We start from the raw sequence: 23357 nt of genomic DNA on the forward strand, positions 1-23357 counted from the left end.
AAGATAGCTAGCACCCCCAGTTCTTCTCATGCACAGAAGACAGTCACATGGAGGATCTGCAGGAAATGAGTGGGGCCTTGTTTTTTATTCACACAAAGTTTCCCTGGAAGTCGATAGGAGTTCTACCTGAGTAACACCTTCAAGACTGGGCCCTCTATTTGCATTTTAGAAAGCAGGGATATTGCTTTTATTGTATAGAAATTGTTTAGACACAGAAAAGATTTACATCCTTCTTTTCCTCCTTCTGCATTTGTTGTATCTAAAGGAAAATCAGAACTGGTGAGATTCATAGAATTACATACCAGTATGTATAAACTGCTCTTATTTTAAAGTAGGAATGGAATAATGCATCTTATTGTCATGTTGTATGTATCTTTAGGTTTGGCTGACCCTAGCAGATCACTATCTACATAGTATAGCAATTGACTGGGATAAAACTATGCGCTTCACTTTCAATGACAGAAGTAATCCTGATGATGACTCCATGGGCATTCAGATTGTAAAGGTAATTGGCATTTCAGCTGATATGTTTGTGTGCATAAAATATAATTTTTTTAAGATTTCTCCATGGAAAATAAATAAATGTTTTTTGGGAGGTGTTGAATTTGTTTAATTTTCTGCTACTGCATTCCTAAAATGTACTTCTCCTTGTTACTGTTCCTCTGGGCATTCTTGCCTATTCTTGCATATTAATTGTTGAAATTCAAGAAAATAATTTGTTTCAGTGCTGTTGGTAGAAAATTCTTTTTGCCTGATTTCCACCTCCAGCGTTCCTGTTATTCAGAGAGAAGTAATGGAGAGAGAGGTTAATGAAAGGCACATTTTACTCTTGCTTTGCCAGTGATGCCATCTGCTCAGTTTGTCCCCTCCCAACACTCAGAGTTGGGCCGGGGGAGGAAATCTCCGTGGGGATCTCTTTGTGGAGGTCCTCAGACATAGTCCTATTTGGAGAGGCTCATTTGCTTCTTTCGACATCTTGTAGAAATGGTTACATCACCTGTCCCTAAACCTTGCAGATCTCTAGGCACGTCCATGCAGAAATCCTGGACCTTTACAACTCAGTCCCTTAAAGGTCTCCTGCCTCTGGTCCTGTGCTACCCTGGCAGAAGTTGGGAGGGCTACATGGAAAAGACAGTATATCCTGGGGCTCGATAATATTTTTACCGAAAGTCTGTGGAGCTGGTTGGGAGACAGCCCCTCTGGCCCACCCAGTCTCCAGTCCTTCCCCAGTTCATATCTCTGGCTCTGTGAAGAAGCCTGAGGGGGGTGGTGCCAGGGAGGAAGTTGAGTCCTCTCTTCCACTTGGGAGAGTGGGGAGATCTGTGTATGGGGGGGACCCTCTATGCACAGATGTAGAGGGCACAATATGAGCCTGTATTGGAGAGAGATTTTTTGCAAAATACTTGTTTGTTAGCATCTATTAGCAGAGAGACAACCAGTTGTTATAGGGTAGTTCATCTTTTCCTTCAGTATATTGTATTTGTCTACATTCTCTCAATTGTCCACTGTACTGTCGGTCATGTATAGTTTGTAGCCCAAAGTTGTTTTAGTTGTGTTTGTAAAGAAACTTTCTAGACCTCCTAGAGATGATGTAATGTTCTGATATGTAAAGTGATGTTTGTTTGCTCGTTTGAGGATCATACTTGCTGAATTAATAATGGTCTAGCAAATTTCTGATTAAGGTTTTGGTGGACCTTGTATAATATAAAGAAAATATTTGCTGGTATCCACCCGTGCTGTGATGTAATAAGTTGATCGTATTGTCACATAGACTACAGTAGTGAAATATCCTTCACTCTGTATGTGTTTCAGTTGTTGTCATTTCTTTTTAAAATAAGAGCCAGTTTTGGGAAGAGAACATCATAGTTCAAATTATGGTTTACATAGCTCTAGTGTCTTGCAGCTTAGTCTGTTTTACATTGATCATTTCATGAAAGTAACATCTTCTAAATTCCATCTTTGCTTTAGCACCAGTATACCTAACTGATGATGCTTACATTTCTGAATATTTGTTTGAAAAACACTACCCAGACTTGGTAACTCTAAATTCTAGATATTGCCTGTACAGTACCTTATTAAAAATTAAAAGTGCTGTACAAGTTTGTGCCTTTCACTCACAAATGAGTTACAACCTCCAGAACAATGTGTTTTTTGCTGGCATAAAAAATAAGGAGTCTGGCAATATTTTTGCAATTTGATGTAAATGATTCCTATTTTCTCTTTGCATGTCAAAAAGGATGTTGGCTTTATTTATTTGCTAACACAAAGTGCAATTACAAAGAATGCACTGTTAACGTCTAAAGGACTAATAGTTTGCTCAAGCACAGTGTTAAAAAGAGTCTTTAGAAAATAGTATGTATAACAGCATAAAATTTATATTCAGCTCTAGAACTGAACTTGAAATTGCAGCTGCTAATTTTAATGTTAGTCGCCTACAACCACCCACTCTAGTACCTTGTTCCATACTTTATAGTGGCAAGAAATCACGATATTCCATTCACTAAGATTAACATTGTAATTCTTTCTCTATGCAGAGAAGTGTTTGAAAAAAGGAGATATGTAATATTTCTCTTTTAGGCTTCTGGTTAAGATATGGGTACAACTTTCTTTTAACACTTTTTTCTGGATTTGATAATTTTTCAGAAGTAAACAGCACTTTACAAATGATAATGTTTTAAAAATAATTTTGCAGCTATTTATGTTTTATCTCTTTAAAGATAGCTTGTAACCTTATTGATATTTCAGGGACAGTCAGATACCGGCATACTTTTGGTAATTTATTTATCTAGGACAGTTCAGATGCACCATCTGGTTTAGAGTGGTCGTCTTTACACCCAATTTTCCTGCTCTGTTGATCGGTAACAAGGAGGTCAAGTATGCTGGTGGCTCAGTTCCTGCTAGAACTCAGGGCTTTCCGGGATTCCAGCCCTTTGCTCAAACTACATCATTCCTTCAATAAGCTAAACATTTTAAAATAAAAATTAATCTCTTCAAACAGTGGGAACATAATTGCGTGTGCGTGTGTGTGTGTGTGTGTGTGTTTGGCAGGATGGGGGAGACAAGAAGTAAGGGAGTGGAATAGAAGAACCTCTCAAATATCTTTTCTGTTTTAGGATCTTCACCGAACTGGTTGCAGTTCTTACTGTGGCCAGGAGGCAGAGCAGGACCGAGTCGTGTTGAAACGAGTTCTGCTGGCTTATGCTAGATGGAACAAATCAGTTGGATATTGCCAAGGCTTTAATATACTAGCTGCACTCATCTTAGAAGTAATGGAAGGCAATGAAGGGGATGCCCTGAAAGTGAGTAAAACCACGTGCTGTGTTTCTAACTCTTGTGATAGTGAGGATTACCTTTAAAAGGTGAACTTAGTGTAAACAATGCATAAGTTGGCAGACAGCCTAAATCAGCAGCTCACAGAGAACTGATCCATCTCAATGGGTCTTTTTAAATGTCACCCCTGTTAACATCCACTGATGACCATTTTTGCAAAAATACCCAGATAATGGGTAAAATCCTGGCCCCAGTGAAGTCAATGGCAAAATTTCGATTGGCTTCAATGGAGCCAGAATTTCAGCCAATCCCAAACTGCCCCCAAAGCACCAACTGGCCCTTTTCCTAGCAACCCAAGCTTCCGACTTTCCTTAACAACTACCGTGATGAATTTGTGTGTTGTCAGTCCAAAAATCCATAGTCCATAGATATCTGATATGTTGCTTTATTATAGAGAGAGAGTTGTAACATTAGGAAAATATTATAATAGTTCCACTATATATCATGGAGTAAAATTTGCCTTGTATAATTTTCTCCCCACATAATTGCCTTGTGTGATTGCCTAAATAATTTACAATTATAATCTTTTATTTTTTGACAACCACATGTTCTCTAGTTTATTAAAGGAGCAGTTCCTAAGACACTGCACTAGTTAAAGTAAGCACGTTAATGTTAAATCTCCAGTTCAATACAGATAGAAACTGCTTATAAATTCAGTAAATGAAATTAACCTAACTGAAGTAGAAGTGGATATGGTAGATAAGAGTGCCATAGTTTGTGTGGAAAAAAAAACAATCACACATGTGATTCATCTAGTTTAAAAAAAATACTAAAGAGATTTTATAAAAACAGATTAAACAACAGATTGGCATGGGGAAGAAATTACAGAATTGAACACCAGTGAGAAATATCCCAATTGCTGAAAAATGTACCACAGGATGCTAATAAAGTACATCACTATTTTAAAAAAATCCCACCCCTAGACACTTTTGATGGCAATGAAGTAGGCAGAAGTGAATATTTAAGTCTTATAAAAAGCTTTGTTTTCTTTCTAGCTCTCTATTTCATGTCTGGAGTATTTAAAGCAAAATCCATTTTGGAAATAGAACCCATTGCGCATGTGGCTTTGTTAAATATAGTGCTTTACAACTGAAGTAATAAGAAATTAGCAGAACTGCAAGGATATATATTACAGTTCTAATTAAGATTAGATTACTTGTTCCAAAGGCTTGGGAACAGGATAAAGAAATAAGGCACAATTTTTTTTCACAAGGGAGAAAAAAATCCTAATGCAAACAGAAGACTGATAAATGTATTTTGAGAAATAAAGGATTCTTAATTATATTGCAAAGAAAGAGTAGAGGTTGTTCTGAGAATCATGCAGACAAAAATAATGCATTGCTGCAAAATAAATGTCATGCTTATTTGCATATAACACTTTTTTCTGATAATTCTATGAAATCCGTAGAAGTGTAAAAATTTCTAATAAATGCTTAAAAAGTCACAGGCAGAGAAGACAGATATTCAGTGCAAAAACATCTTGTATGTAAATTGCAGGGGCAGGTGGTATATCAGTGCTCTAAATACTGGCATATAACAATTTCCATCGAGATGGTAGCAATCATATTTGTCTCATTTTATGATCCTTAAATATTTCACCATAATCAGTTGGTGAATTATTGTCAATATAGTGGCCTTCTTTGTATAATTAAACATATTTGTTGAGCTGTGCATTGTTATATTGCTCAGTTTATTACCTTGTATAAGGGCAAGATGACAATAACACATCACACCAGCTAAAATGCAGGAAGAGCATTCTAAAGAGCAGCATCACATACATTGCCAGTAATTTAGATGCTGACTTGGATAGCAAGTCTTCCATTTGTGACATTTAAACAGCACAGACTTAATGGATTTAAGAATTTCCTAAATAATTCAGAGCATCTCACTAGCACATACAACAACAGAAGTATCAAAAATTGGCTTTGATTAACAGAATATTACTTCAATTATTGTGTGGTGTGGCTTCTATTAGTCTTTTTTACATCCTGTTATTTTTTTTTGAAGTTATCCAGACTCCTCCATTAGCAGTGCAAGCTGCTGTTGAAGAGTTGACACTTAGGACCCAAACCTACAGGTGCTCTGCAGCTGGAATGTCTACGGATGCTTAAAGCAGGGCCAGCTCTAGGCACCAGAGTTCCAAGCATGTGCTTGGGATGGCACTTCTAAAGGGGCGGCATTCCGGCTCTTTGGGGCGGCACTTTTCAATGGGCAGCACGCCGCTTTTTTTTTTTTTTTTTGCTTGGGGCGGCAAAAAACCTGGAGCCAGTCCTGGCTTAAAATAATGTTGCCTTCTTGAATTAAACATCAGACACCTAAGGCACATTTTGCCAGGGTGTCTAAGCTATAGCTCAGTGGAATAGAACATTTTAGTGCATTTTATATTTTATAATTGGAGTTTTTGCTATTCTTGGAAGATCATTTGTTCTCTCATTATCAATCCTAAATGATTGACTGATCTTTTTCTCATTTTCTTACAGATCATGATTTACCTAATCGACAAAGTACTGCCTGATAGCTATTTTGTCAATAATCTTCGTGCATTGTCTGTGGATATGGCTGTTTTCCGAGATCTTTTAAGAATGAAACTTCCTGAACTGTCCCAGTATTTGGATATGCTTCAGAGAGCTGCAAACAGGGAAAGTAGAGGTGGGTTCAACAAAAATGGTGTAGAATTATTTTCACATTTGCCTCATTGAGCATCATTTTTAAAAACACAGTGGTTTAAAGATGTATATACGCCTCTACCTCGATATAACGCTGTCCCCGGGAGCCAAAAAATCGTACCGCATTATAAGTGAAACCGCGTTATATCGAACTTGCTTTGATCCACTGGAGTGCGCAGCCCCGCCCGCCCGGAGCACTGCTTTACCGCGTTATATCCGAATTCGTGTTATATCAGGTCGCGTTATATTGGGGTAGAGGTGTATTAAAACTTTGAGAGCAACTACATTTTTTTAAAATTGTGTAAGGATACAGTTGACCTTTTACTAATTGACTAACATAGTTAACATGACAGGAGATTGTTCTTATACTGGTAACTGTATCTTGAACCAACAGCTCTTTCAGGTGAAGCAAATGAGGAGATACTTTAACCTCATAAGTAGCTGTGGACAGAATTGGGTTGACAGTGCCATAAATTATGTATCTGACAATACTACATCACATAGCATAGTACAGTGGATGTCCTGGAAAGTTCTCTGCCTAATTGTATGGCCTTTGATGTCCTCTTCAGTTTCTTGGTGGAATCTGTATTTGAATTATGTTATTCTTGTGGGAAGACTGATTCATGGCAGTAGATCGTGTCTGGTTGCATAGGCGTGCGCACGGGGTGTGCCGGGTGTGCCCAGGCACACTCTAATGCAGGGGTGGGCAAATAGCCCCCCCTCTCCTGGCGCGGCAAGCTGCGGGGTCTGCGCTCCCGGGCCGGAGCACCCGGCCGAGCGCAGCAAGCCGCTGGCCCCTCCCCTGCCTTCCCCCCTCCCCTGGAGCCATACTGCCGTGCGCGCAGCGCTCCGGGGGCCGGGGCTGCGTGCTCCCGCGGGGCAGTGTTTAGCTCCACGGGGAGGCTAGGAACCTCATCTCATCATGGTAAGGAGTCCGGGGCCAGGGGGGTTGGATAAGGGGTGGGATCCCAGGGGGCTGGTTAGGGGTGCGGGGTCTCTGGAGAGGGCAGTCAGGGAGCAGGGGGGGTTGGATGGGGCATGGGAGTCCCGGGGTCTGTCAGGGGGTGGGGGGTGGATAGGGGTCAGGGCAGTCAGGGGACAGGGAGCAAGGAGGGTCCTGGGGGGGCAGTTAGGGTGGGGGGGTCTCTGGAGGGGTGGTCAGGGGACAAGGAGCTGGGGGGATTGGATGAGTCGGGAGTTCTGGGGGGGCTGTCAGGAGGCAGGGGTGTGGAGAGGGGTTGGGGCAGGCAGGGAGCAGGGGAGGTTGTGTGGGTTGGGAGTTCTGGGGGTCCTGTCAGGGGGCGGGGAGCGGTTGGATAGGCGTGGGAGTCCCGGGGGTCTGTCTGGGGGCGGGGGTGTGGATAAGGGTCGGGGCAGTCAGGGGACAGGTAGGGGGTAGGGTCCTAGGGGGGCAGTCAGGGGGCAAGGAGCAGAGGGGGTTGGGGGTTCTGAGGGGGGAAGTCAGGGGGCGGGAAGTAGGAGGGAGTGGATGGGGGCAGGGTGGGGGTGGGGGTGGGGCTAAGGCGGGGCTCCCTGGGTGCACACCTTAATGAAATGGGCTGCGCATGCCTATGTCTGGTTGTTATTTTTCTGGTTAGATGCCTAGTGACACAGGGTGTAAAATGTCCTTGAATCTGAGAGCTGATCTTTGTTGTCTGAAAATGGCTCTGCACCCTGAGCTCTGAGACATAACACTCCTCAGAACGTTCTTTCCTTAACAAGATATAGTTTTTCGTTATTCTACAATTTAATGCCCCTTGAGTTCCAAACCTGAACATTACGAAGACCCCTGTAAAGAATGAGTCTTCTAAGAGAGAGTCTTGTGAATGGCTGCCTGAATAGTATAAAAACAGATAAACAAAAAGCCTTTAATTCATGTTTTGCAGGCTTGGTGATCAAGTAATTTTGGAGGGTGATGGGGAGCATTGCTGACCTTCTATGAATCAATCCACACTACCAAAATTCATGAAACATACTCCAAGCACCAGAAAGTGAAACTTCAGAATTCTAAACTGAAGGATTAAATCTTTTATGAAAGTGCTAACAAACCAAAAGGAAAACCAAATACATTACAGCTATGTCTGCTGAGTCAGGACATTAGGATTTTAATACAATAGACAGGACTTAAAAGAACGATTTCCCCATCTGGCAAGTAGGAGAATTTTTTTTTTTTGGACAATTGTCATCAACTTCTGCAGAATTTGAGTTTTATTTTTAAAAAAATTTAGCTGTTGTACCCTACAATCACAATAAAAACCCTCCTTCCAAATATGAAATGGGTATTAACTAAGTGATGCTACCTTCTGGGATCTACAGACATCACCAGCACCTCTGCTGCTGCTCAGGTCATGTCTACACTACCACATACGTCAGCAAAACTTACGTTGCTCAGGGGTGTGGAAAAACATAGCTACCACTGCTTGTTAGAGGTGGTTTAATTATGTCAACGGGAGAGCTCTCTCCTGTCAGCATAGAGTGGCCACATGGGAGATCTTACAGCGACACAACTGCATCAGTACAGCTGTGCCACTGTAAGGTCTCTAGTGTAGGCATAGTCTCAGTTTTCCTACACTGCGGCAGAGTGATTCGACATGTTACTTTTCACTGCTGTTATTCAGAACCCTGTAGACAGCTGTAGACTGGGAAAGCTTTGAGCAGCAGCAGAGGCCCTGGAACTGTTGGCAGTCTTCAAAATGCAGCACTGCACCAGTTCGCACAACATTATAAAGTAACTTCGGGGAATAATGAATTGTGAATGACTTGCTATCTTAATTTTTCCATTTTAGGAGGCTATGAACCCCCACTTACCAATGTCTTCACAATGCAGTGGTTCCTGACCCTCTTTGCTACATGCCTTCCTAATCATACAGTTTTAAAGATCTGGGATTCAGTATTCTTTGAAGGTTCTGAAGTTATACTGAGAGTAGCACTGGCTATCTGGGCAAAGTTAGGCGAGTAAGTGACTTTTCTTTCTTTTTGTGCAATGCATGCAACGTATATGGTTTTAATACGTGTTATTTTTCTGAAGTGAAAATTCCAGGTAAAACAAGACATGGCCTTGCAGGAAACTATTACTTTTAAAATAGATGTACAAGGTTGCAATATAGCATTCTATAAAATGTACTCTAGGGAACCGTCTGGCAATGGCAGAAAGAAGGGTGGGATGACTTATTGGTCTTCACCCTATCAAATGTCTATATTTAATTACATAGCATATATAATATATGTTTAAATGTTGGGTCTGATTCTGTAAGCCCACTGCACACACAATTCTAGGTGAAATCAATGGGAGTTCTGTGCATAGAGGCTCCTTGTCTGTACTAGATGAAAGGCACATTAGATTCACAGGCCGTAGGACTTCTCTGAATTAATTCTTGTTTATTTAGAGCATATCTTTTAGGAAAAAAACATTCAATCTTGATTTTTAAAGTTGCCAGTGATGGAGAATCCACCACAATTCTTGGTAAATTGTTCCAGTGGTTAATTACTCTCACTGTTAAAATTTGTGCTTCTTTTCAGGAAGAAACATATGTTGCTAAAGTGTAGTTACAGTAGTGTTCAGCTCATTACAAGCCTCAATCTGTTCCTCTATACAGCGCATTGCCTGGTGAATGGGTGTTAACCAACAAGTTTTCTAGAAACTATTTGTGGAAGCAATTGCTTTAAAGAACATTTTTAACCAAGATTTTATTAAGGGTAACGTATAGGTGCTAAGAAATCTGCAACATGCAAGTTGTCTCATTTTGTAAGGGAACAATCATGAATACAAATCTAGGTGTTTTTTTAAAAAAAGGATACTTGGAATAATTTTTCTGAACTACTACTTTCGTCACTGCAAATATTTACATTCCAAACAGAGGGCCAAATCCCTTTGGAGTTAATGAGAGTTTTGTCACTGACTTCATTGGGAAATGTGAGCAGGAGCAGGCCAAGTATCTACTAGTGTCAGCTGGAAAAGTCTGTTGGATTCAGCAGCTGCATCCAATCTTTTTCTCTGATACTCAGCAACGCCTACCTTTCTGGCAACAAACCTTTTCCTTTCTTTTAAAATTAAAATATTAAAGATATGCAGCAGTATCCCAAGAGGTCTTCTAAATTTGCAAAATAAATTACCACTTAAAACTTCAGCACCACAGGCAAGTGCTTTTACATTATATTTGGTTTTGTATCTTGCATGTTTAATCTGAAAAATAATTACTTTTTTTTTGTAACTGGCAAATGGTGAATAATTAGCTAAGAACTGTTCTTACTCAGGCTTTATTCATGAATTGAGCTGTTTACATTCAGAATAAACTAGACATAGCATTATTATTATTTTGTATTATGTTATTTGCAGACAATAGGCCCAGTCCCACAGGACCTCTGTGCACAGACTTCCCACTTCACCTGGAATTCTAGAGGCCTCAGTCAGTATCAGAGCCCAGTCTTGCTAGGTATTATACAAACATAGAATAAATGAAGTTCTCTGATGTGAAGAGTTTACCATACAATCTAAATAAGACAAGACTTACAAAGTGGAAATAACAAACAATTGGAAGGAATGGCAGCAGGCGGTTGAGGGAAACATTAACAAGAACATGTTTTACAAAGGCCAAATAAATAAGATAAACACCAGAAATCATACAGGGCATCTTTATAGCCATTGTTAGCTGGCATCCTGGTGGAAGTAGGTTGTGATGAGGGACTTGGAGAAGAGGGTAGGACTTATGGGCTAGTTTGGGCAGGGTGTTCCAAACGTAAGGGGCAGCATGGAACAAAGCTCAACAGTACTTGCGGGAGAAACAGTCAAATAGGCAAGAGATGCTGGCTAAATAGGAGTAGAAAGGATTGGGAGGATAAGATACTAATAGACTCATAGACTCTAAGGTCAGAAGGGACCATTATGATCATCTAGTCTGACCTCCCCCGTGATGCGGGCCACAAAAGCTGACCTACCCACTCCTGGAAGAATTCTCTCCCTTGACTCAGCTGTTGAAGTCCCCAAATCATGATTTAAAGACTTCAAATCGCTGAGAATCCTCCAGCAAGTGAGGAGCTATGTTGTGAAAGGCCTTAAAGGTAAGGACCAGAAGCTCGTATTTGATGTAATGGAGGAGGAGCCAGTGAAAGACTCAAAGACAGAAGTGACATAGTCAGAATGATGGACAAAGAAAATTATATTAACAGCAACATTTTGAATGGACATAAGGAAAATGAAGTGGGTGTCATGAAAGCCCAAAGAGGGGAGTATGCAGTAGTTGAGACAGGAGATGATGAGGACTCGGATGAGTTCTCTTTGGGTAGACAAAGAGATGGAGGAACAAACAGTAAGATTTTGGCCTGGCGTGGACATTAAGTTACAGTTGCCAGCCAGGAAGAGATGTCAGAGTGGTAGGCTGCAATGCAGGACTGAAAGTCAGGTAGTTGAAAGGCAGATTTGAGAGTCATCAGCACAGATGTGGTAGTTGAAGCTGTTTGAGAAAATGGGGTCACCCAGAGAAGAAGCATGAGGGAGAAGAGGAGTGGGCTAAGGACAGAATTCTGTGGGACTTCCACAGAAATAGATAACGAAGTGACCAGAGATGTAAAAGGAGAAGCAGGAAAGGACAGAGTCACAGAAGCCAAATGACCAGATTTCAAGAAGGAGATTCTGAGCATCCATGTCAAATGCAGCCAAGAGGTGAAAGAGGGTGAGGTTCTGAGATTTGGCTGAGGAGGGATTGTTAGTGATTTTTATTTCAGTAGCATGTAGAGAGAGAGGAAATTAGATTGTAATAGATCAGGATTGGAGCTTGGGGAAAACGAACTTGAGGCAACGATTGTAGATGTGTCACATTCGGTGAATTTAGAGGTGAAGGAGAGAAAAGAGATGGGGTGTTAGTTGGAGAAGGAGGTGCTTTTACTTCGGATGGGGGAGACCATAACACATTTGTGTTCAGAGGGAAAGGAACCTAATGAGAGTGAGAGGTTAAGGAGAAAGGGGTGGTATGGAGAGTGGGCAAAAGGAATATCATGAGGTAGCAGGAGATGGGTTGACTGGAGCAGGTGAAAGGTTAGAGGAGGAAGGGAGGCAAGAAACTTCAGTGTCACTGATAAGGGAGGAGGATAAAACACATGCCGTTTTCCTTGGAAGAAGAGAACATATTTTTTTCCCTTCACATGAGGTAGGTGTTATCTGGAAGGCAATTTTTAATAGATTACCACTCTCAGTAACGGTATACTATAGTCACAATTCTATTTATGGTCTTATCTTTGACAGTTTTAGCCCACCTCTGCAATCTAGTTTCAAATGATCTTTCACAAATGAATTTCTTTTGAAATAATGCAGAGACTCATGATCTGCTTTTGCCTAAAATGAATTAATTTGTAAATGCGTAGGACTGCTGCCCTAAGCTCTGTCATAGATTGCAGACGTTGGTGCTTCTCATGAGAAGTATAATTATATATTTAACTCATAGTTGTAGTTATTATAGTAAGAATTGGTCAGTTCTCACAACAACCCTGTAAGGTAGGCAGGTGATGTCTTATCCCCACTTTATAGATTGGGAAACTGAAATAAGTGAAATGACTTTTTCCCAAGAGCACAGGCAGATTTCCAATCTTGTATTTAATCCCTTAGCCTATAACTGTCTCTCTCCTTTCTCTTTGAGAATTTTTCAATCTCTAGTAGTAGTAGTAGTAATAATAACAAAAGAAATGTCTGGAAATAAAAGTGGAGTAATGTCAGCCTTTTGCATTCAAGTCTTCAGTAGTTCATGGAGGTGCTGTTTTGGAGGAAATGGAGCACTGCTTTTCTGGCCTCTGATCTTGTACATACATAGACCGACATCAGATATAAACTGTCAGAATCAAGTATCTGAAAACCGAAGTAGCTGTTAAGCCTTGCTGTAATATCACATGCATGTAATGAACGTGTACTTATGAACACTGTATGAAAAACTTACTGTCTTTATTCTTTTGCACTGATCGGCCTTCATTTCAGCTAACATGTCCTGACATTTCAGTTAGAAGTAGCAGCTCCAGATTCCTAGGACAACTCCTAAACTTAGACACCCACAGTAGGTGACTCAGGTTTTCTTTCTATACTCATTCTCCTTTATAGGAGGCAGGCTATAATGTTTTCAGTGGCTGCTGGAAGTCACAGATGATCTGGAAAGATTAATTTGTTGTAATTCCAGGAATACCACTCCATAATTGATTTCTTCCTCCCTGCTCAACAATGTAGAGAGAAAAATTGTGAAGGTCAAGGCAGTAAAGATTCTCCTTCATATCAGAAGCAGCTCTACATAGAACTCCTATGTAAACAAATAAGAAGACACCTGGAGTTCTTTGCTGAGCCAGGAGGCAGAAAAAGTCTTATTGTTGTTAGAGATCAAAAGGAGTCATTCAAAGCGGGATCTATTGTCAGTGAACTGAATTCCTAGACAGACTGGCTCAGTAGGAAGTCTGTCACTGACCAAATGGAGCTGGATCAGCAGATGTTCAATATCATGTTATCCAGATGGGCACTTTCTCAAATTAGACCCCTTTGCCTCGAGACACAACATGCAACTTCTGTTCATCTTGACAGTGTGGCTACGTTGCACCTCTTGTCAAAATCCCTGGTGCATGTCAGGACCCTAGAGCTTACTCTCCCCCTGGATCTCCTCGTTATCCTTGGCCAATTCTCTTCCTCTCAAGGGAGTGACTGAAGAGCTCCTCCTTGCAGCCTCTTCCTGCTCTCACTTCCTGGCTTTATACTCTTATCCCAGCTCTTCCCCCACCCCCCGGGCTTCATCTGCAATCAGTGCTTATCAAGCTCTGGTTTCCCTCCAGGTGCAGCATATAAGATTAATTGGCCCCTTCTGGCCCACATTAACCCACTCCAGACTTGTGTGGGGTGGACACCCCACCACACCTTTTCTGTCAAGAGTTGCCAAAAAGATACTACTTATTCCATGCTGGCCCCGGAGACCTTGATTCTACCGACCAATGGAAGTCACTTTCTGCAGGGTTGGAAGCCTTCCATTGACACAGTTCTTCTCAAACAGTACCATCCCTGTGCCCCTCAAAGTCAATAGATTTAAATTGGTAACATGGAGGCTAAGGCCAGGTCTACACTACAGACCTGTATCGGTATAACTATGTTGCTCCGTAGTGTCAGAAATCCACACCTCTGAGTGACATTATACCAACCTAGTCCCCCAGTGTAGACAGTAGAGCTTCTACATAGCTACCACCTCTTGGGGAGGTGGATTCACTTTGCCGAGGGGAGAAGCTCTCCCGTTGGCTTAGGAGCATCTTCACTAAAGTGCTACAGTGGCGCAGCTGCACCGGCGTAGCTGCGCTGCTATAGCGCTGTTCATGAAGACGAGCCCTATAAGATTGCAATTTAGTGAGTGTGTCTATATTCTTTAGAAATCCAGGAAAGTCTCTATACTATAGCCAGCTTGTAAGGGGATTTGTAAAGTCCTCTTTGTTTGTTTGTTTGTTTAACTTTGACATGGTTAAAGGTAATATAAAATAAACTAGACTTGGTAGAAACAGTGCCTAAGATTTTCAAAAATGACTAGTGATTTGGGGTGTCCAATTTGAGACACCTAACAAAGGGCCTGCATTCCAGAAAGTGTTATGCACCTGCCCTTAGAAAATCAGGCCCTTTAAAGGTGTGTCAAGTTGGGCACCCAAAATCATTGGTCACTTAAGAAAATATTCACCTGTAACTATTTCTCGGATGTCGTCTTGGTGACTTAAATCCACATATTCATTTTCTTTTCTCTTTATATCTTCATTAAGTGTATTTCTACCTTTCTTTCCACATAATTTCTTTCACACAGGAAGAATACATCTCCCATTTACACAACAGGTATATAATGTTTGGGAGAGCTTCTGTCTCTGCAGGGGACTTACCCTGCTTAAGGTGATTTGCTCCTGACTGCATATACTAAATGAGCCTGAAAATCTGCTCCCTGGCACCTTTAGTTTCTACTTCTGTAATTACAGCAACACTTGGGTCTAGTCACAGGCCTGACTCATCTTCTGCCATTAAAAAATAAAGCTTTCTATACAGTATATGCTGCTGTGCTGACAAAGTGCAATTCTGTTGAACTTTTAAAATTAAAAATGTAATCCTTATAGCCTTCACAACTGTAATGTTCAACAACTTTCCATATAGCATGTGTAGGGCCCTACCAAATTCAGGGCCATGAAAAACACATCACGGACCATGAAATCTGGTTTCCCCCTGTGAAATCTCATCTTTTGTGTGCTTTTACCCTATACTATACAGATTTCACAGGGGAGATGCGAGTTTCTCAAATTGGGGGTCCTGACCCAAAAGGGAGTTGCGGGGGGGGGTCATAAAGTTATTTTAGGGGGTCACGGTATTGCCACCCTCACTTCTGCGCTGCCTTAAGAGCTTCGCGGCTGGAGAGTGGCAACTGTTGGCTGGGTGCCCAGCTCTGAAGGAAGCATCCCTCTAGCAGCAGGGCAGAAGTAAGGGTGGCAATACCATACCATGCCACCCTTACTTCTGCATTGCTGCCTTCAGAGCAGGGCGGCCAGAGAGTGGAGGCTGCTGACTGAGGGCCCAGCTCTGCAGGCAGCAGCACAGAAGTAAAGGTGGCGATATCATACCATGCCATCCTTATTTCTGTGCTGCTGCTGCTGGTGGCTCTGCCTTCAGAGATGGGCTCCCTCCCAGCCAGCCACCGCCGCTTTCCAGCTGCCCAGCTCTGAAGGCAGCACTGCCGCCAGCAACAGCACAGAAGTAAGGGTAGCAGTACCGCAACTCCCTCTACAATAACCTTGCGACCACCCCCCTCCCCAACTCCTTGTTGGGTCAGGATCCCTACAATTACAACACCATTACATTTCAGATTTAAATAGCTGAAATCATGAAATTTATTATTTTTAAAATCCTATGACTGTGAAATTGATCAAAATGGACTATGAATTTGATAGGGCCCTAAGAGTGCGTAACACTAGTGACAGGCAGATGACGGCACTGCAGATTTTTCTTTTTCACTCCATACTATCCACAGTGTTCAGACTGAATTTACAAAAATAATCTCCCTACCAAAAATATCCTCTTTCTTTCCTCTGCTACTAGACTCTGGCAGCCATTCCTAGCATATCAAGGGTTTCATGTGTTAATCCGTATTTGAATTCCTAACATGCACTAACACAGAGTGAGAGTGGCCTACTCTTTCCGTACACTGAACTGTGCATATTCATCCCCCTTATCGTATAAAACTTCTTGTGATCTGCTAGTTTTTATAATGGTGGCTTTCTTTGCAATAAACTGAAGGGTTTAAGTCAGTAATATAGGGGATATTTTGTATGATTACCCTACAGCGAATACAGTTCACTTTGAAATGTATAATTAGTTTAGATCACAGAAAAATTTGTGTTGTGATACAGGCAGATTGAATGCTGTGAAACTGCAGATGAATTCTACAGTACTATGGGCAAACTAACCCAGGAGATGCTGGAAGACAATCTGATTGACAGCAATGAACTCATGCAGGTTAGTAAGCAGCGCTTAATGATGTAATTCTTGTTTGTGAATTTGTATATTGTCAACAGTCTTTAGCTTCCTGTGGCTAAAGGATGAGATTTTTGTTGAAATGTTGTTTCAAGAAGAAAAATTAAGATAACTCCCTACTGTCAAACTAACCTGTCAGTGGAGCAGATACATAAATAATATCAGCGGTCAAAGCTAAAATACCTCTAAATTATAAGTTAGATGTAGAAAACCGCTAGACCTCCTTTGACAAGGTGCCAGTTTATTGCTTTCTGCAATGTCAACAATTAAATATTTGTGCGTTACACTCAATGGGTTTGTCTAAATTGTGAGCTATATAATGCTCTGTATTTTATTTCTAATTTTTCTGTCTTACATTATATTCATTACAATGTAATCTTTGTATTCAGTAGACTTTGTGGGTGGCTGACTAGCTCAACTGAAAAATAAATCCCTCTGTTTAAAAAAAATAAAAAATAAAATCCATTGACCTGTTAGTTGTGAATTACGCCTCTACCCCGATATAACATGAATTCGGATATAACATGGTAAAGCAGCGCTCGGGGTGGGGGGGCTGCACGCTCCGGTGGGTCAAAGCAAGTTCGATATAACGCGGTTTCACCTATAACACGGTAAGATTTTTTGGCTCCCGAGGACAGCGTTATATCGGGGTAGAGGTGTATGCTCTAATTACCTTCTTAAACCCCAAGTCATTGAATAATAAACAGAAACCTAAAGTGTTTTTTAAAAAAGGCCTTCAGTATTGCAGATGCAGTTTTACACTTGCAGTTCAAGTACTAAATTGCAGACACATTTTTTCTTACCCCTGCAGTTGCACTCATTCAGAAGCCTAAGTACCTGTGTGCACTCATAAACTTGGGAGCTAGGGCCTGGATCCTACACTCATTTAACTCCGTGGCAAAGCTCCCATTGACTTTAATGATACTGGTTCAGGGCCTCAGTGACTAAATAGGTGCAGTTATGGGACTGAATAATTCAACTGTAGTATTGGAGGCTGTGTTGAGGCTTAACTTAAAAGTTCTGGTTCTAAATATCTTAAATTAGATTGTCTCAAAATAAGAAGCCTATGGTAAGTTTTTGGCACTCATTCGGAGAGTTCTTGTTGACTATACAGTAGAATCATCTTTCAAACTCCAATTTAGTGTTGAAGCAGAGAATCTCTGTAACAATATGTAATCATGGACAATTTACCTTCCTTTTTTCCTTGTGAAAGTGTTAGGGATGGAGGAGTTGAATAATTTGGCTTTAGTGTCCTTTTTTTTAAAAAAAGTGAAAATTTACTATCTGAATTGCCCACATATATTTCTAAATAGATTTTACAGATCCTCTCAACATAAGTCAAATACTGAAGAGGAAATGATGAATGCCAGTTCAAGCTGTTGCCTTCTCTGTATTCATTATGTCTCAATTCTGGGCTTGATGCACAGTACAAAATCGAGATGTGGCATGTGTCACAAAAATAACGTTGGTGGACCTGAAGTGGGTAAAGTGACTCAGAGCAACAGATTTTTCTTTTCCTTTCTGTTTGTGCATAATAGAAGACAAACCACAGGTAACTGTAGGCTTAAGGGAAAGGAAGGGATGGAATAGTCTTTTAACTGTTGTAATTATTAATGGTACTCTCCCTTTATATTTAACTTACTTAATAATTTCTTCTGATCTCAGCCAAAGTGGTAAACAGTGTGAAGTGTATACTTGTGTAGCTGATAACCATTAGGAGAGGCTAATGTTGTAACCTCTCCCAGCAAGGCTCTGATACTTTTGAAGGTAAAAGTGTAAATAGCATGTTTAATTTTCCCATGACCTCTCTATTAAAGAAAGCACACCTGGTCTTATGTCTTAATGCACTTCTTGAACTATTTTTTCTCTAAACAGAAGAAGAAATGAAAAACAATAGTAAAACAGGTTTCAGAGTAGCAGCCGTGTTAGTCTGTATCCGCAAAAAGAACAGGAGTACTTGTGGCACCTGCCACAAGTACTCCTGTTCTTTTTAATAGTAAAACAGTGCACTGGCACCTGTGTGGTGCATACCATTGGCATGGGTGCCAAATCATCAGCGTTGAGCCCTCCCAATGGCAGCAGTGAGGAGGAGCAGTGCTGGCTGCCTCACCTCCTGCTCAGGTTTGGCCCCGTGGCCTCCATCATGACAGGGGGACCATGGGACCAAAGTTGAGTGAGTGGTGATGTGACCTGGTACAGGGGGTTGCAGCACCACTCAGCTTTGGTCCCAGGGCCCCTCCATCAGGATGGGGTTGGGGTTTACAGTGCCAAAACTGAGTGGCATTGCAACTTGCTCAGTGCTGCTCAGGTTTGGACAGAGGGCTGCAGGGCCAAACCTGAGTGGGCAGTGAAGTGGCTAGCACTGCCCTTTCTTGCTGTTGCTATAAGGCCTGTTCCTGCAACAGGGGCTCCCCCTCTCCCTCTGGGGGTCTGCCCAGCTTCACTCCTCTTCCAGTAGCTAGTGTCCCCTCTGCTCTGCCCACAGAACTCGCTCCTTGACAGCTTCAGGAGGGGTGGTATATGCCCACAAGGGGGAGTCTGCCAGGAGAGAGGTGGTGGGAGTCCTGGGCCATTCTCTGTGGAAAATTTTTTGCAGGCGTTCCTGAACCAGTGTAGTGAAAGGATCAAGATTGTTAACTAGAATCAGTGTTGCAGATTGTTTTCAGCATCTTCAGAGGAGTCAGCCAGAAATGTTTTTGGGAGTGATGCTCCTACATTCTTGAAAGGTGTTTTACCAAATTGGAAATATAGTGAACACTTGTCTAACATATGTTGAGGGTTGTTTTTTTGATGGGGGGAGAAGGGAAAGGTTGAGCTATAGTACTGTAATCCGTTTGGTTGCTATAGTACTGTAATCCGTTTGGTTTTCCCAATCATTTCAATAAGGACAGTTAGTCTCTGCACCTACTATTCCAGTGGCTCCCAACCTTTCCAGACTACTGTACCCCTATCAGGAGTCTGATTTATCTTGCGTGCCCCCAAGTTTCACCTTAAAAATGACTTGCTTACAAAATCAGACATAAAAATACAAAAGTGTCAGAGCACACTATTACTGAAAAATGTCTTTTACTTTCTCATTTTTACCATATAATTATAAAATAAATCAATGCTAATCTAACTAGTGTACTTAGATTTCAATGTATAGTATATAGAGCACTATAAACAAGTAATTGTATGAAATTTTAGTTTGTACTGGTTTCACTAGTGCTTTTTATGTAGTCTGTTGTAAAACTAGGCAAATATCTAGATGAGTTGATGTACCCCCTGGAAGACCTCTGTGAACCCTGGTTGAGAATCACTGTACTCTTCCACCTATTTCCATATGCACATATTCTGTGTACACCCAGCCACTCCTTTAAAAAAAACACTATTTCTCTTGCATGGAGAATATGCATACACATAGGGCTCAGCAAGTAAGCAAGTTTTTGGAAATTTGACTCTTCAGTGGTGAGGTTTTTGTCTGATGGTGGTAGGAGGAGCTAGACTGGAGGAGCAAACAAGTCCCAAAGTAAACTTTTTCAGATTAAACAATTTAGGAAAGTGAGCATCAGTTCCACAAATTTTAAATAATAGACAAAATAGCATTTTTAGGACTAGAAGCTAAACAAATACAATATTATTGGTCTGTTAATAAACACCTTAGTTCTGAGGTTGGGCACAAGGCTGCATGCCAAGTATCTGCAACAATTTGTGTTAGCCTGCCAAGTTGTCTTAATACCTTTATAACAACACTTGCGTCTTGAAAGTAGTGAAATTCATACAAAAGTCTGGGGTATTTTTTAAACATTTTATTCTGGAAGGAGAAGAGATAATAGAAAAAAGGGAGAGGGAGTGGCGAGTGTGTATCATGGGGCATAAATTAAAACTTTGGAAACTAGGAGCAAATGGAAGAGTTGAGCAGAACTGTTTCTCATAAAGGATAACAAGCATATGGAATATGGAATATGTTGCCTGGAAAGGCTACTGACATAAAGAATAGAGATGAATTCCAGACAGATCTAGAATTCTTTCTTCATGGGGGGGGAATTGAGGGATATAGTGGAAAAAGCAGGAAGGTGTGATTGTGATCAAACAAAAATGGGTAGATATGTTGGGCTGGAGATGATTTCCCCCCTCACCCCACAACCACAAAATTTCTAGGCTATGTCTACACTACTGCGGTAAGTCGACCTAAGTTACGCAACTCCAGCTACGTGAATAACGTAGCTGGAGTTAACGTAACTTAGATCGACTTACAGCAGTGTCTATACCGTGCTGGGTCAACGGGAGACACTCTCCCGTCGACTTACCTTACTCTTCTTGTTCCCGGTGGAGTATCGGTGTCGACCAGAGAGCACTCTGCCATCAATTTAGCGGGTCTTCACTGGACATGCTAAATCGACCCCTGGTGCATCAATCGCCAGAGCATCGATCCAGTGGTAGTGCAGACATAGCCTTAGTCTAGTAGATTTGAGCAGTATCACTGTTTGGGGCCCAGAGAACATTTCTTTTTCACAGTTGCAGGAAGGTTCTATAGTTTCATCTAATGGGAAAGCTTCACTTCATGCTGTGGGATTTTGGGGGCATTCTTCTGACCTGAGGTATGTGCACATACCTCAAGGTATAAAAGTTTCTTAATGCCAAAATCTGGTCTACTGCACCACTTGTCCTCTTTTTCTAATCCAGCTATGAATGTTCCAACTCCTGCTTCTAATTGCTTGCATCAGCGCATCTGGACAAACATATTTTTCCTCCTCTGTCAGGAAGGACTTGGCATTGAATCAATTTTGTGACATTCTTTGTGCATTAAGCACAGAGTCATGAACAGATATTTAGAAACCATTCAGAATTTACTTTTATCTTAATTGAGACCATTTTGCCTTCAGATCAAAATGTCACTGACTATAGAACAGGAAAAACATACAAACCAAGAGTTCCTCCCAGAGCTAATGAGAAATTTCAAAATTCCTGGCTTTGAGAAGCCACTTATTTTCAAAATGGGTAAAAGTCATACTTTTAAAAATGCTCTGAAACAGTGTTTCATTTACAGTCTTTTACTCTTAATATCAGTTTCTAATGGAGTGTGGAAGTTCTGAATAATTGTACAAAATGAAAGCAGAGAAACTTTAGCCGCTGCTGAATTAGGTAGTTACAAGCTGAGCAATATCATTGCAAAGGATGATGTACTGATGCTGTGACCGAATGCAACTCTGTATTCACACTCTACACACTATTGTAATAATCTTTGTGCAAAATATGCCTTGTGAGGTATCATTTGAAAACTAATAACTCACTGGCCAATAATATCATGGTGGAATGTATGTAGTAACATTATATGTAAAGTTATGAATTCCCCTGTATGATGTTGGTAGCACATGTTCAGACCCAGGTAGCCCTGACTAGGCAGACATTGCTAAACAGGTCTATCCTAAACAAAGGAATGTATAAAGCAACAGAGGGTCCTGTGGCACCTTTAAGACTAACAGAAGTATTGGGAGCATAAGCTTTCGTGGGTAAGAACCTCACTTCTTCAGATGCCAGTACTTGGTTTGTATGTTTTTGTAAGTACTTGCATCTGAAGAAGTGAGGTTCTTACCCACGAAAGGTTATGCTCCCAATACTTCTGTTAGTCTTAAAGGTGCCACAGGACGCTCTGTTGCTTTTTACAGATTCAGACTAACACGGCTACCCCTCTGATAAAGGAATGTATGTTTACCTCAGTTTACATGTAAGTAGGAAACAGGGTCCTCAGGACAGCAAGAGTTTCTCAAAGACAAAGGACAAGCTAACGCCTCTAGCCAGGTATCATCAAAGTTGATTGGCAGTACCCTGGAATGTGATAAATACTTTTGAGTAGCTAAACTTAATAGGCTAGACTTGGTTCAAGTAAAATCCTCAGCACATATTCAGTGACGTAGCCAGGTGGAGTGAACAGGGGGAGCGATCACAAAAAAAGGCGCCACCCACTGTGGTGCTTTTACTCACCCAGCGGTGCTTTTACTGATGGGGCGGCGCTCCGGGTCTTCGGCGGCATTTCGGCAGCAGGTCCTCCACTCACTTCGCGGGTCTTCGGTGACATTTCAGGAGCGGGTCCTTCAGTGCCGCTGAACACACCCGGAGCGAGTGAAGGACCCGAAGCCGAAGTGCTGCCAAAGACCCGGAGCGCCGCCCGATGAGTAAAAATTAAAAAGGCGCCAAGAAATTGAAAAGGTGTCACTTGTGCTCAGTGGGAGGGCGGCCGCTGCCCCGCTCCCCCCCCCCAGCTACTCTACTGCACATATTCCCAGCAACACTGCTGACCAAATTATCAGATTGGGACCTCCCCCCGTGAAGTCAAAGGGCTGGTTCCTTTGTTGTCTTCAGTGAAAGGATGGGGGGAAGATAGAGAGACCCTGGGGTGTTTTTGCCCTCCACTTTTATAGTTGAGTCACCCTTTGAAATGCACTTTCCTGAGGGTTACCTTTAAATCAGCGATTTTCAACATGTGGTCTGCAGAACCCTGGAGGGTCCGTGGACTATGTGTAAGAAGCAAGGGTGGCTCCAGGCACCAGCGCAGCAAGAGCGTGCCTGGGGCGGCAAGCCACGGGGGACGGCCTGCCGGTTGCTCTGAGGGCGGCAGGCAGGCGGCTTTCAGCTGCATGCCTGTGGGAGGTCCACCGGTCCCGTGGCTTCAGCGGCGGGGTTGCCGATGGTGCGGCACCGGTGGACCTCCCGCAGGCATGCCTCCAAATCCGTGTGACCAGTGGAGCACGCACAGGCATGCCGCCGAAAGCCGTCTGCCAGCCATGCTTGGGGCAGCAAAAAACATAGAGCCGCCCCGGTAAGAAGTCTGCAAAAGGTTGTCATTACCATAGAACAATAGTTTTCAACCTGGGGTC

At 41.8% G+C, this 23357-nt stretch overlaps 1 protein-coding gene across 8 annotated transcripts in view; it reads left to right on the top strand.

Moving 5' to 3' along the window:
* TBC1D30 (TBC1 domain family member 30) overlaps window positions 1–23357 on the top strand; it is a 92133-nt gene that overhangs the window by 59685 nt on the left and 9091 nt on the right. For all 8 annotated transcript variants that reach the window (XM_024108068.3, XM_024108069.3, XM_065558287.1 and 5 more), the window contains 5 exons: window positions 380–505; window positions 3114–3299; window positions 5811–5979; window positions 8783–8951; window positions 16377–16482. In XM_024108068.3, the coding sequence (XP_023963836.1) occupies window positions 380–505; window positions 3114–3299; window positions 5811–5979; window positions 8783–8951; window positions 16377–16482 (756 nt within the window). The remainder of the gene's footprint in view (window positions 1–379; window positions 506–3113; window positions 3300–5810; window positions 5980–8782; window positions 8952–16376; window positions 16483–23357) is intronic.

Source organism: Chrysemys picta, chromosome 1, assembly GCF_011386835.1.
Source record: "Chrysemys picta bellii isolate R12L10 chromosome 1, ASM1138683v2, whole genome shotgun sequence".
Classification (NCBI taxonomy): domain Eukaryota; kingdom Metazoa; phylum Chordata; order Testudines; family Emydidae; genus Chrysemys; species Chrysemys picta.